The 15,462-nt window shown below is 35.3% G+C and overlaps 1 protein-coding gene across 2 annotated transcripts in view; it reads left to right on the plus strand.

Annotated features, from left to right (window-relative positions):
- The window catches only part of Vta1 (vesicle trafficking 1), a 61,992-nt gene that overhangs the window by 32,278 nt on the left and 14,252 nt on the right, over window positions 1-15,462 (plus strand). For both annotated transcript variants that reach the window (XM_004628546.2, XM_023712189.1), the window contains exon 5: window positions 8,806-8,914. In XM_004628546.2, coding sequence (XP_004628603.1) covers window positions 8,806-8,914 — 109 coding nt within the window. The remainder of the gene's footprint in view (window positions 1-8,805; window positions 8,915-15,462) is intronic.

Raw genomic sequence — 15,462 nt, forward strand, 5'->3', positions numbered from 1 at the left:
ATTCTTTAGACTACCCAGAATTTTCTTTTGTAACTATTCTAAAATATTAGTAGATCTCATTTACTCACAGCATTTTTGTCTGCTTCCTAGTATTTTTTTTCTTTCTAATTTCATGTCATTGCTCATAGTTATACAAAACTAATAAAGTCTACATTTTCTTAGTATTCAACTGGGGGTTTTGTTGTATTTACTTTTTAAATTACTTTTTACCTTCCCTTCTATTTTTTTTTACTATCCAGTTTATGCTTTAGTTATATGTATTTGCCCTTTTATCTGTGCCTTATAAATTTCTTCTGTGTTCTAATTTGTTTTGTAAGCTTCTAGTATTCCTGTGATTTTCGAAGTCTGTAAGTTTTACAGATAGAATCACCAGAGTATACTGTTTTTAACTTTATGCATTACAGCAAAGGATGTTCAAAGTACAAATACTTTATATTCTTTTTGTAATACCTGTTGTATAATCTGTTGTGGTCAGTGTTTTAATAGTCTTCCTTTTACTGTATTTTAGATTTACTCCAGTAATAGCAATGTCTCAGAAACAGATAAGATTTTACTTTCTTTCCATCATACTCTTTGGTTAAAGCTAAATATTGATAACTTAGGAAAAATATGAAATTGCTAGTAAAAGTTTATTCGGACATATTGTTCCCACTAATTTGGGTTGGTCAGTTTTGTGCTTTCATGTCATATTCTAATTTAGAAGCACAGAATAATTACGATGAGATGTGATATATGAATAAAGAGGGACAGCTCAAGTATCTGCTGGCACCATGCTTACACCTGTTAGATGTGTTATGTTTCACCTTTCATAATCCTGAATTATAATTACAACTGAAGGTCATAATATTAGTACAGTGTCTCAATTGTTGTCGTCAAAGATAATGTTTTATCAAACTGTGGTACAGGATTTATTCTTTTCAACCATCTTTTACATTTCAAATCCTTTTTGTATGAACACTTTTGTAAATTCGAGTAACAAGTTACTAGAGAAATGAAACTTTAAAAAATGTACTGAATGTAAGGCCTTATTTGCTATGAGTTTTCTAAATGCTTTCAATTTCTATACTACATGTCTAAATTTTCCTCATTGCAAATGTGTGGGACAGAAGTGTCTCGGAGATGTTGCATTTTGGAATATCTATATAGGCTTTAATCTGCTGATCATCTCTGACTCAAAAGTCCGAAATTTTAAATCCTTCAAAATCCAAAATGATTTCAGTCTATAACCAGAATCTAAAGCATATCTTTATTATATAATAATAAAGGGACCATGTATTAGTAATACATATTCTGGTGTTCTGTATGTACAGATAATATTTTACCAATACATGAAATTTCAAAGGAAACTTTCCTGACCAATGTTACATGTTTACTTCAGAATTTAAATGAATTTATTCAGAAGTATGTAGGCATTTTGTATTATTGCTACTGTATTTGGTAATATTACCTGCGAATCTGGCAACTTAAAAGACAATAGAAGAAAAAAGTAATAACCATGGATTTTTCAAATTGGTCACAAATAGTAGTAACAGGCCTAACAAGCTCAGTGAACCCCAAGTGAGATAAATACAAGGAAAATTACAATTCAGAACATCTTAGGGAAACCAGCGATATCCAGAGGTAAAAAAAGAACATCTTGAAAATTCAATAGCAGAAAATGGTACATGCATGGCCCATAGGGTAGCTGCTTTGAAAGATGCTTGACTTCTGATTTGAAAGAAGTAAATACCAGAATGAAATGATATATTCAAAGTCATGAAAGAAGAAAAAAATTCTGTCCATTCAGAAATGGATCTGTAACAATATAATACTTCAAAGAATGAACATAAAGCAAAAGATATTTCCCAGCAAATTCATTCATTAATGGCAGATCTGCACTGAAGATACAAAGCATGGCTAAAAGTAAGTTTTCAGACTAAAGGAAGAAGATACCAGATTGAAATTTCAGTGTTCAGGAATGTACAGTGTAAGTAAATGTAAATGACTTCATATATTCTTTATTTAAAAAATACATGACTATGTAAGTAGAAATTGTGTGCGCACATATATTGGGTACTATAAAAGTATGAAAGGGAAGAAAGAGAAATAAAAACAGGTGGCACAAATACAAAACCAAGTAACAAATTTTAGGTTGAGTACAATTAGGTCAGTATACACTTAAATAAAGTAGAACTCTAGCATAAAAGTAGAGATTTTTAGCATAGATGAATAAAAGTAAGGCTTAACTCTGTATGTGTTTACAAAGGATGCTGTTTAAATACAAAGATATTTTGAAAATGAAAACACTGGGAAAAGATCAAACAATCTAAAGTGAGTTTTTAAGATGTTAATAGAAACAAAAAGAAACATAGCAACAAAGTGGTCAATTAATCAAGAAAACTTAGTTATAAATGTCTGCACCTTAATATGAATTTCAAGTTCTGTTTATGACAGAAAAATTTAAAAAATCATTGAAGATGATAATATGCTCTCAAACAACAATGGACTAAGTAGTTCTAAAATGATTAAAATTAACTAAAATAAATAAAGGCTGACTCTGATTTTTAGAATATGGAAAAATAAGAGCTTTCCTATTTGGTGGAACTGTTAGATTTTTATAACCACTTTGGGGAAAATTTGGCAGATTTTTATAAAGTTAAACATAACTCCTTTCCTTTAACCCAGCAATTCCTTTTCTGGTCCTTATCCAAGAGAAATAAAAACACATGTCCAGAAAAGTCCTGTTCAGCAGCACTCACAGGAAATTTATTCATAATAACCCAAAGCTGGTAACAACCCAGATGTCTACCAACAGGGAAATTAATAAACAAATTGTGGCATTACTTACATATAAAAAGGTACTGACTACTGGTATAATTAAAAATATGGGTGAATCTTGGAGATGTACTGAGGAAGAGTCAGAGTTCAGTCTGCATGTTCCTTCCCTTCATATATGCACTGCAACAGACAAATCTAATAAGAAAAAAAGGTTGCTTAGTTTTGGAGAAATTACAGTATAGGATGAGAGAAGACTAGATTGCAGGTGATGTTGGATTGGAATGAGAGAAATCTTATTTGTGTTTCATAATATATTAGCTTAATATACGTGTAGATATGTATATTATGTATATATAAGATATGTCTTTGTGTAAATACACACACTAAACATAGTCTTTATATTGCTGTACTGAGAAGACCAAAGAGCACTGATGCTCTATTTTCAGTGAGCTCTCCAGGTACCAGAATTAGGGTTCAGAATATGTTTGCCAAAACAGGTATTGAAAAGATTGGATCACAAATTGGGTCAGGGAACTTACTATGTAAAGCTTGACCTTCTCGTGTCAGAAACTGTGTGCTCATTATCAGGTGACCCAGGAGCCAGCTTGAAAAGTTTCACCTGTTCAGGGACAGTTGTATCTTCAATATAAGAATGATAGTGGATGGTAACCTACTGAATAAAGATATATGGGTCCATACTGACAAATAAAATGAGTAAATGATGGAAGAGCATAGGAGGCTTTTTGCAGTAGAATTCTAATAAATATCTTTCCTCATGTTACTCACTAATTTCAAAAAGGAAAACAATACGTTTATAAGGAAGAAACTTGTCATTTACCTCTAACCAAGTCCTGCTGCCTAAAATCAATACCGGGACAAAATGGCATCATATAACTCATAATAGAATGAACAGAGAAAGTCCTCTGCAGCAGTACTACTAAAAATGCATAAAATGAACCTAATCATGCAAGGACAAGCAAAACTAATAAGTGATATTCCAGATTGAAGTCTTAATGAATGTGACCCACTAAGTAATTCGTGCTCCTTAGATTAGATCTAGACCTGGAGCAGATGTAACTATGAAATACATTTTTGAGGAGATTGACAGAATTTATGGTAACTGTATATCAGACAGTAGTGTTATGTATTAAATTTCTTTTTTGTTGGTTTTGATAACTTTTATATGTAAGATTGTCCTTGATCTTAGAAATGTACAGTGAAGGGGTAAGGGAATACATTGTCTTCAGTTTATCTTAAATAGTACCAAAAACAACATTTTAGTCATTATGATAATAACTATATTCAATATTATTTTTTAAGCATTTCTCATTATATTATAGTCTAGTATTTCTGGAGTTATGTAAACCACTTGTTTATATGTTTGGGAGGATTTAGAGACTTAAGAATATAAATTTATTACCTATAATGTTACCACCAAGTTAGAGATTATTAGTTCCTTTTTTATTACTATTTTGAAAATTTATGAAAGCTGTAGGTTCTCTCTCCAGTGTGTGCATTGTACTTTTGCATATAATTGGAGGAGTGATTCAAAGACACCCTCAAGCCTGACCACTAACCCTCCATGCATGCTCAAGTCCAGTGGAACATTCAGTTTTAGTGTGCATATTTATTCACTAGTAAAAAAGGTTTGCTTCAGCTAGTAGTTCTTACAGTGTGGTTTCAAGCTGATCAGAATCATTTGGTGTTTTTTGTAAGTTTGAATTCCAAATTCAGTTTACTTGTTCGCTCACCAAATATTTTTCAAGTTCTGTGTACCAAGCATTATTCTAGGCATGACAAATTCAAGATGAAAATAAGAAGGTTAGTTTTTAAGTGAAAAATTGGTTGTGCAAGCCCTCACTGAGATGGTAACATTTTAGCAAATCTTAAAGGAGATAAGGGGATGCTACAGATACTTCAAGAAGGTGCAAGAGAAAGTGCAGTTTCTGAGATGGTTCAGGCTACTTGTTCATGTTCACAAAATAGAAAGGAGCGTACTGCCTAAATGTAGAGTAATGGGTGTGGTGGTCATGCCTGCTGGGGAGGCTGAGTTAGGATCATTCCGAGTCTGAGCTGTCAGCAAGACCCTGTATCAAATAAGTAAAAATACAAGTAATAAAGTCTAGAGTAAAGAGGGAGAGTGACAGGAGATGTAGATGGGAGAGTGAGTTCAGGCATAATTGATACTATTATACTTTTTTAAAAGTATTGTTCTTTCCACTCAACTAGACAAGAAAGGTAAGAAAGTAAGCTATTTGGACATTATTAATCAAGAAAGATAATCATTACTAAAGTACGTTTGCAGTAGAGATCATGATGAGTATCTTGATTCTGGAAAGAGTTAACGATAAAACTGAGAATAAGTGAAAGATTTATTGGTTAAGTGTGAGAAAATTCAAGGACTCGAAAAAACAAAAACAAAAACACCAGTTCAAACAATTGTTAAAAAAATGGAATTGGCCTTTACTGACATGTAGAGGAACAAATTTAGTACTGAAAGATCAAAAAGGTAATCAAATGTACAAGTGAACTACCAGTTTGTATATATAAGGCCTGAGGTTCAGCAGAGGGGTCTGAAGAAAAAATACGAATTTGGGAGTTGGCAGGAAGAGGTGGTAATTAAAGCCATGAGACTGGAGTAGTAGATGAAGGTAAAGTACTAAGAAGAGGAGTCCAGGATCTGAGTCTGCCACTCCTGGCCTTTAGTCCAGAGAAAGAGCCAGTCAGCCTAAAGAACTGAAGGAATACCAGCAAGAGGAAAGAGAGAAGACCACCTGGATAAACAGAAAACTAAGTTTTACTTAGAGTAATCAAGACAGGACTATTGATCAACATTTCATGCTGATAAGATTGAAGAAATGTCATCTAAGCATTGGGTGTAGCAACACAGAAATAACCTTCAGTGTTTTCAAAGGGAGCTGCAGTGTGTGGTACACTAAGCACTTGAGTAGGCTGAAGTAAAGAGAAAATTGAAAAGGAACAATGACAAGCAGCTCTAAGAAACCTCCTTTGAGATGTTTCTTGGGTGTATTATTAGAAAATACTTTGTGTCATATTTTTCTCTTTTTTTGGCACCTAGTAAAATGATTCAATTTTATTTTTTATAAAACAGGCATTGAATTGCAAACATCACCTTTATTAATAGATATTTATTTATTTTAATGTGTTTGGTTGTTGCAGGGTCTCACTACATAGCTGGGACTCATGGTGATCCTCCTGCTTTCAGCGTCCCCAGCGCTGGAATTGCAGGTGTGCACCACTATGCACAAACTCTGGTCAGCTCAGCCTGCCCTGGAGGTGGGGCTGGTGCCACATGTGGTGCCTAGGTTCAAACCACAGTCCCTGCACTTGCCTTAGCTTGCCTGAGTGGGCTGTTTAATCTGCTAAGCTATCTCACCGGCCCTAGATATTAATATGTAGATGGTACTGTAAACAAAATCAGCAAAAACTCCTAAGAATTATAAAAAATTTCAGAATATGAACCTTAACACTTCTGAGCATATTCTTTTTATTTTTAAAGAGTGCAAAATAGTATTAAAACAAAAAATTATAAGTGATACTGAGTATAGTTTTTTTTCCTGAGTATACTTTTAATGATTAAAAGCCAGTAAACGTAGAAGTTAAAGAAAAAAATGCTGACAGCAGATCATTTGAATTGTTCTGAAAAAATATCCCACATGTTGCCTGTAGCACTGCTTTCAGTGTAACTGAGCAGCGTATAGTGTTGCTAAGTCTAGTAGCTAAAATTTGTAGTTGTCAGTGATTTTTATCAGTCTGGTTACAAAACAGGAACTTAAGAGGCTAAAGACAAAAGTAAAAGTTCTTGTACAATTCCTGGGCCAGGGATGTAGCTCAATGGCACAGTGCCTGCCTACAAGTGCAAAGTCCTGAGTTCTATTCCCGGTACAAAAAAAAAAAAAATTAATAATAACACAAGTCCTGTTTCCGAGAAAGGATGTCTAATCAAGCAAAAGGAGCTAATAAATTTCAACACTACTGACACCTTGAAAAATGTCTCTTGAAGTGTTGTATAATCTCTCTGATTCTTTATCCTAAAGAAAATAAACATTTAGAAGTGCATAATTTCAAGCTAACAACAGTCAGAAATTTCTGCTAAGTTTTATGCTTGCCTGTTTGGCCAGGTTAAGGATGTCTTAGAAACTAAGAGATCAAAATCAAACTTCATTACTTTATCTGCTTTGAGGAACCTGTTCTAAGTCTGATTAATAAAGTGAGCCCTTTTTTTTCAGCTTACATTGTTTCCAGCTTTGTACACTAATGAAGGATCCCAGCCAATGAAGTTTAAATACTCTAGCCTGCTCATACTATGAAACTAGGATTGAAAGAATCATCTAAAGTGTTGTCATACTACTTTTCCAACACTTTTTAGACAATTAATTACTTCAGATTGGGAGAGATTTTATTTTTAAAGACCTTAAAAGCAGACAATTTAAACTTTCCTAAACAATTTATTCATTTAGTTTGAGAATGATCCTCTTTTTATCTACCAAAATATATTCTAAATGAACATCAGCATACATTTAAATAGCTGACTTATTAAAGCCCATTTAATGTATTTCCACTCAAGTAATATATTACAGTGTAGGTATAGCCTACCAAGGCAGTCATAAACCTGCTTTCCTACTGAAATAGTATTCTCCTTGAATAAGTAATTTTACCATGGCATGTCTTCACCTCTACAGTGAGAAAATATGAAGCTAAGAGAAAAGGTAAAGAACTCTTGTGGGACTGCTGTGGTTTATAAGCATCTCCCAGAGTCCACGTATGACTGGTTGGTGCCCAGGAAACCTCAGTGCTTTTGCACATGTTCTTTGTTCTCACAGAGTGAAGGAAAAAGTGAGTCTATGATGATGCAGTCTGTAAGTCATAACAGTTCAACATTGGAAATTTTGAATTGCTATATAATGAACTTAATTGAGCTTTCTAATCCCCGTATTTCATTATGTACAAAAATTATTCTCCATTATGCTATCACAGAAATGATCCATGTATTGGACAGAATGACTTCCAATAGAATCAAGGGATTAAATGTTTCAGTCATTTGTATTTTTGAACAACTATGTACTACACGTTAGAACAAAGCTATATGCTTAGTATAAACAGCACGCAAACATAGATTCTCCCTTTAATACCACTAATACCTCCTAGAAAATATGTGAGTATGTGTTAGGGGCTGGTCTCTAAACATGCATAAAGGTATATGTAATTAACCTAGCTCAATCCAAGAACAGAGGGGTTGGGGTTTGCCTATAAATTGTGATAAATATTGTTGAAGAGAAGACATAGGACTGCTAGGTAGAATTCAGAAGATTAGGAAAACCTTTTTGAAGAAAATGCCATTTAATTTTATGTGAAAGGAATGAGTTAATTAGGGGTAAGTTCACTGTTGAAAAATGGGAGGCACAGACAAGATGATATGAGCCTGGTTGTATGAATATGCTCATACAGGTGGCTGTTAGTGGGTGCACAGGACAGGCACATGGGAGGAGGCTGTACAGTCAAGAACCAGGGAGAATACACTCTTGGAGCCCAAGTTACATCTTTTACATGCATTGGGAGGACACTGAAAAGACTGAGATGAGGGGTTTTTAATAGTATTTTAGATCAAGTCTGAGTACTTGGCAAAGGAGATGTGACTGAAGGGGGGAAACCAAGAATGTTCTTATAGATCTGTACAAATTTGTAGTAGAAATAGTCTAATCTGTAGTTACTGTCTTTTATATTAAATCTTAAAATTCTGTGTAACTTATTTCTCTCTTATGGATGAAAGTTCCAAATTTTATTGGAGGGACACTTCCATACTTCAATTGCAGACCTTTTCTGAAATGTGGCGCCATTAGGAGAATTAGGCATGTGTTTGACAAACAGCTTTTCATGAAGTATGTCAGGCTTTCCTTAGTTGGTACAGTAAGCAGTAGGGTGGGGGATTTCCAGACTCTTTCAGAGATGTGGATGCATGCAAAACTGTCTTGTCTCAGAAACCACTTCTCCATGGTCTAACATTAGTATGAAAATCCTCTCTTTTAGAATGTGAAACACAGAAAGTATGCAAGATGGAAGGCAACATATATCCATAACTGTTTGAAAAATGGAGAGACTCCTCAAGCAGGCCCTGTGGGGATTGAGGAGGATAATGGTATGTATTTGTTTTATGTAAGTGACTTAGCAGAATCATAACTCTTCAGTGCAATATTTAAAATTTCAGAAGGAACAATATGAGCTCCAAAATCCATGAACATTTTAAGAATAAAATTATACAATATGTCCAAGCCACAAAGAACATAGTAGTAATATTGTATATCTGTTTGATTTGTGGTTTTTTTTTTTTTTTTGAGGGAATACGTAATATATCACATGGTTGCAAAAATGAAATACTACATAAAAAATATAAAAGTGAGTTTCTGGTTTTCACTACAACTGTATTCCATAGGTCAACCGAAACTCAAGTAAATGCTACTTCTAGTTTTTGTGTATCCTTACCAAGATCATTTTTTGTAAGTTCACAGTCAAATGGAATATTTATATATTCTCTTTTTCACACAGTTGGTAATATGTATACTGTCTTGCATATGGCTTTTTTAAACTTTATATATATAGAAAAATCTGGGCTGGCCAAATAGCTCAGTGGATTAAAGTGCCTGCAAACAGTCTCAGGGGCCAGGGGTTCGATCCCCGGGCCTGCCGTGCTGGCCCCGCCCGCAGGGTGTGCTGAGATGGCAATTGAGACTAGGCTTGGTGGCGTATGCCTGTAATCCCAGCTCTTGGGAGGCTGTAAACAGGTGGATCACTACTAGTCCAATCTAATAGACCCTAAACACCCTGTAGGTACTTCCCTAAAATACAAAAAAAGAGAAAAATCTATATTATTATTAAGATTGTTACTAAGTATTTAAAATTGGCACTTCTAAAACATGGCTGTTTTTTTTTGCTTATTCCTCCTGACAGTAGAATTTTTTTAAAAGTACTGTGAATTGCAAACTTTATTTCTCTGATATCTTAGAAGATATAACATACTTCTTTCCCTACTTTAGCACTGGTCTTAGTCAGGGATGTTTTGGATCAGTCCTACTGCTTACTGCTTCTAGTTGTCTACAGTCAAAATTTTTGAGATTCTTAGCCTATCAACAAGGCACACTGCCATTTACCACCAGCACATTTTGCCAGGTTTATTTCCTGCTCCTGTCTCCTGTTGTCTGAGTGTTTGGCCTGCCACAAGTTGCCATAGACTGGGTGATTAGACAACAGAAACATTTTTTACAGTTCTGATGGCATGAAAGTCCCAAGTCCAAAGCTCAACAGGGTTTCCTTTCTCTGAGACTACCCTTGTGGGCTTTCCTATGGCTGTCTCCTCCCTCTTCTTTACTCAACAAAGAGAGCCACTCCCGCTCTTCCTCTTCTCAGAGGGCAGCAGTGCTGTCAGCTTAGGGCCCTGACTTGATGGACTCATTCAGCTTTAATTACCTTATGAAAGACTCAGTCATTTTCCTCATAGCTGGAACAGAATTCCACACTGGACTTCCGTACTTTATAAGAGGGGTGGGAGATTTTCTTTGGGCTCACATTTCAGAAGTTTCAGTCCTTGCAAAGTTGATGACAGGGTGCAGGGGCCTGGGCAAAGAGCAGAGGTGCTCGTGTCCTGGTCCTGAGGAAGCAGAGAGTGAAGGGAGGAACCAGGGAGGGCAGTACATGTGCCAGGTCACCACTACCCCAGATATCCCCACTTTCAATTAGGCCCTGCTTCCTACTGTCACATTTAAAAGCACCCCCGTGGTTTGGTCATCCTTCCAAAGTTTACCTGTTAGTCTATGAGGCTTTGGGGAGACATCCACATATAAATCCTGAAAAGTTCCCTGTCTCCAGACAAACTCATGTTGTGTTAATGAGGCTTCATAGGGCTGTCAGCTGATGAGTTCAGTCCACAGCATTCTACCTGACTCTTCAAATGTATGTCTTTATCTGCCTGCCTCTGTTTCTGTCTTGATGTTTCTTTGTGTGTCTCTCTCTGTCTCTCTCTCTCTCCCTCTCCCTCTGCCTGTCTCTCTTCCCTCCCTCCCTCCTTCCCTCCCTCCCTCCCTGCATCTCTGCCTCTTTCTCTGTGTCTGTCTCTGCCTCTTCCCTTTCCTTCCTCCCTTTTTCCCTTTCTCTCCCTTCTATTCTGGACACTGCACCTAGGAGGAATAAAGCCTCATGTTTATGTCCTTATTTAATTTCATTTACTTCTTAAAAACTCTATTCAGGACAGTTCATTTCCTAGTACTCATTTAAAAACCTTTTATTAAAATCATAGATATTAACAGTCAGAATGTATCATTGTCTTTTCAGCTAAAACCATTCCTCTCTTCTCAATCATCTTTCTTTGCCTGTATAAATCCTGATTAGGATAGCCTCTTTTTGGAAAAATTATTATATAAAACCTTACCAAATACATGTTCAGTAAAATTATTATATTCGTAGTAGCATAATCTCAGAATATTGGCTACATGTTAAGCACTACACTATAATTATTACCCAAGTGCTTCCAACTTAAGGAAGACTTGCCAGAACTCTCATAACTAGTTAATATAATCACAGTTTGAACCCAAAATTTGAATTCCAGCATGTATTTTCTTGTTTTACATTTAAGCAGATGTGGGTTTTGGTTTTTTTTTCCTTCAGCATGCTTGACACAAGACAGTAAAATTTACATGTATCTATCTTTTCCACTGAGCTTTTCAAGAAAACATCTCAGTCAACCAGTCAGCATAATGTTAATTTAACCTTTTGTTGAGCAGGTAGCATCAACATCATGAGGAAGATTTCTGTGCTTTAGAAACAGAGCCTGAATTTGTTAATGACTCCTAGGCGCGCCACCATGCCCAGTCTCAATCTCCCTCTCAGCCGGGGCACACTGGGAATCAAACCCCAGTCCCAGCTACTAAGCAGGCACTTTAGTCTCCTGAGCTATATGGCCGGCCCTTGTGCTTGCATTTAAAAAATATTATATGTATACTTTTTATTAGCTAGGTGTACAGAGATGAGTAAAAGTAAGACATTGTCCTTTCTTACAGAAACTCATTTCACTGGGAGTGGTGATAAGTTAATCATTTAGGGTCTGTGGTGATAAGGGGTTAGGTCTGAGCTGTCTTGAATTATTTGAATAAATCGGGTAATGAGAACAGAGGAGGCATGTTACAACTAAAAAAAAAAAAAAGGCTATAAAATTAGGGAGGCAGAGTATAAGAACAGGCAAAAAGCAAATTCTTAAGGTGTGAGACAAACCAGGGGCTGTTAGCAGTCCAGATGGTACATAATGACAGCCTAGGTAAAGTGTTGGCTGTGGAGTGAGACAGGCATAGTCAGTGTGACTTGAGACAGTTTGATGTGGGAGAAGGGAGAGGAAATGGGAGATAATTGTTACGTTCCCAGCTTAGGTGATTGTAGACATGGCAAGCCCGTCAAGGAAATGGCTAATTTAGAATGAGCAGGTTTGGAGGAGAAAGTTGAGGAAGGATGTTAAGATAGTAAAGTTGTTGATCCTTGAAGGATCCCAGCTGGCCATTATCCTACCGAAGATTTCAGAAGAAGGGGCTGAGATAGAAGTAGAACTTTAATTTCACTTAAAAGTAGAAGTAAAGCCAAAGTAAAATGTTGGATAGCCCAGGGAGAATGTAGCTAGCTTAAGAACTAAGGTCCAAGGTTGGATGGTTCTTCATATTTAGGATTAAATTTAAAATTAAAACTGAGCCATGTCTGATACCTGGTTTTATGTGACACTTTGTGTGTGTGTGTGTGTGTGTGTGTGTGTGTGTGTATTGTAACAAATGTAAAAATGCTGTAGTTTTAATTAACTACAGATATTTGATTTAAAAAATTTGATGAAATTTTAAAACTTTATGTCCTTTTTGTGGCTATGTGGGTTTTTTCTTGTTTTTGAGACAAGGCCTCCCTATGTAGTTTAGCCTGACCTTGAACTCACTGTGTAGCCCGTGCCATCCTGGAACTCCTGCCTTTGCTTCCCACATGCTAGATTATAGGTGTGCACCAGCACTCAGCCTGCAGTTATGCATACATGTTTCAATATACCTTTGTTGCTTTAATTCTCATTTTGTTTTAAGAACTGTTTCAGATGTGTCATTTTAGGTACATTCAAATGCCTATCCATCAGTTTTGTTTTTCAGGCATTCTTATGGTATCACTGACTTCTCTGATTTTAATGTTCTGAACTTTTTTCTTAAAGAAATATTACATTAATTTGTTCCTAACTGGAAAACAGAAATGATAGGGCCAGAATCATACGTATATTTTTACCAACATAAAAATTGGGCATATACATTAGTATTGTTTGTCCATTTTTAAAAAATTTTCTGATCTTTTCTGATATAAAACCTTTATATAGTGAAATGCATACATGTTAAATGCATAACTCTGATAGCTCAGTGACTTTGCAGACATTAATACACCCTTCTCTAAATGTGAAGTATTTCCATTATCTTAAAAAAAAAAAAAAAAACTACTTTGTAACTCCTGTTCCTACTTTAAGAGACAACTGCATTTGAGATTTTGGGGGGATTTTTTTAGCCATACATTAGTTCTGCCTGTTCTAGAATTTGAAGTAAGTGAAGTCATGTGGTATTATTTTGTACCAGCTTCTTTCTCTCAGAATTGTATCTGAGGTTCACCAATATTTCAAACATCAGTATTCCTTTGCATTCTACTACTGAGTGGCATTTCCTTGTAATGATAGTGGGTTTATTATTTTATTTACTGATGGCCATCGTGGCTGTTCCTAATTTGAGGTTATAATGAATAAAGCTGCTTGAATATTCAATCACTTGTGCTTTTCAAACATTTTACATATTGTATGTACATATAAATATGTTTTGTTGTTCTGAAGCAGTGGCTAGGGTAGAATTGTTAGGTTATGTATTTTTAACTCTTTAAGAAGCTCACAATCTTTTTTCAGAAGTTAGTGCACCATTTATATTTTCTTCAGCAATATGTAAATTTCTGTTGGTCAGTGTCCATACCATCACTTAGTATTGTCAGTCATTTTAGTTTAGTTCTTCTGATACAGTGATTTCTCATTGTGGCTCAATTTGTATTTTCCCAGTGACTAAACGATATTTAACCATGTTCTTTGTGTTTATTTACTTTTCATATATATTTATGAAGTGTCTCTTTTGCCTGTTTGTGTGCATGGAGGGGGTAAATATGCTTAATGTACAGTGTACTATTTCAACCATTTTTAAGTGTTTATGTTGTGGCATCCAGTACTTTCACACTGTGCCAGCCCTTCTCAACCATTCATATCTAGAATGGTTTTCATCTTCTCAAACTGGAACTGTATACCACTCCCCTTCCCCATTCATACACTCAGCTCCTGGCAACTACTATTTTGTTTTCTATCTCTATGGCACCTATAGGCCGTAGAAATAGGCCATCTGACCTTTTCCGATTAGCTTGTTGCACAGTGCAGTGCAGTGCATTATGTCTTCAAAGGTTCTTTGTGTTGTACAGGCTGAATAGCTCTGGTTGGTTGGTTGGTAGGTAGGTAGGTAGGTAGGTAGGTAGGTAGGTAGGTAGATAGATAGATAGATAGATAGATAGATAGATAGATAGATAGATAAATAGATAGATTTTGACCTATTAATGGACATTTCTGGTATTTTCACCTTTTTTTGGTTGTTGTAAGTAGTAGCCTAGGAACATTAATTCCCTTGCCTTATTTTTTAATGAGTTGCTTATACTTTTGTTACTAAGTCATGTGTGAGTTATTAATTATATAAAGTGATTTGTCAGATACATGCTTTGAAAATGTTCTAGTCTATTGTGCATTTGCTTACTTTTTAATTGTCTTGATTACCAAAAGCTTTAAATGATATGAAGTATAATTTATAATTTTTATGAATTATTTTTTGTCCTAAGAAATCTTTTACTTCTATTTGAAAAATACTATTTCTATTCTAGAAGATTTATGGTTTGAGTTTTTACTTCAGACCTGTGCTATATCTTGAATTTCTTTTTTTCTGTGTATAATGTAAGAATTACGATCTTCCTGTGAGGATTCCCTTTGATTCTAACATCATTTGTTTTTGAATTTCTTTGATTCCTTTGCCCAAAATTGTCTCTGTGCAACTCTACATCTAGATTCCATTCAAATACATTCATTTATTTTCCTGACCTGCCCCATTACTCTACTCATTTGCTGCCTTACAAATCTTGAAGTCAAGTGTTATAAATCCTCCAGCCATTCTTGTTTTTTTTTTCTTTTCAAGATTTTCTTAACTACTCTAAGTTATTTGAATTTTTACCCAAGTTTTACCATCAGATTTTCAGATTCAATTTTTTTTAAGTATGCACTGAGGTTATGTTGCTGTTGCATTGATGAATAAAAAAATGTATGGGATGTCATACATGCTTATGTTAGAAAATATTTACTTTTTTAAAAAAAGGCTACATTTCTTTCTTAAATATCTAACAAAAAATAAAAGCAAAGTAAAACCTCCAAGTACAGAGAATGAAAAAATAATAAAGGTGGAGCAAACATAAAGAATACAGGGGGGCTGGAGAGATGGCTCAGTGGTCTAAAGCACCTACTTAGAACAAGCTTAGCAAAGCATCAGGGACCACGGTTCAATCCCCCAGCACCACATGCCAGCCAGCCCCGCCCCCTGGTGGGCTGAGCTGGCCCCACACACACACACC

Source organism: Octodon degus, unplaced genomic scaffold, assembly GCF_000260255.1.
Source record: "Octodon degus isolate 3935 unplaced genomic scaffold, OctDeg1.0 scaffold00024, whole genome shotgun sequence".
Taxonomy (NCBI): domain Eukaryota; kingdom Metazoa; phylum Chordata; class Mammalia; order Rodentia; family Octodontidae; genus Octodon; species Octodon degus.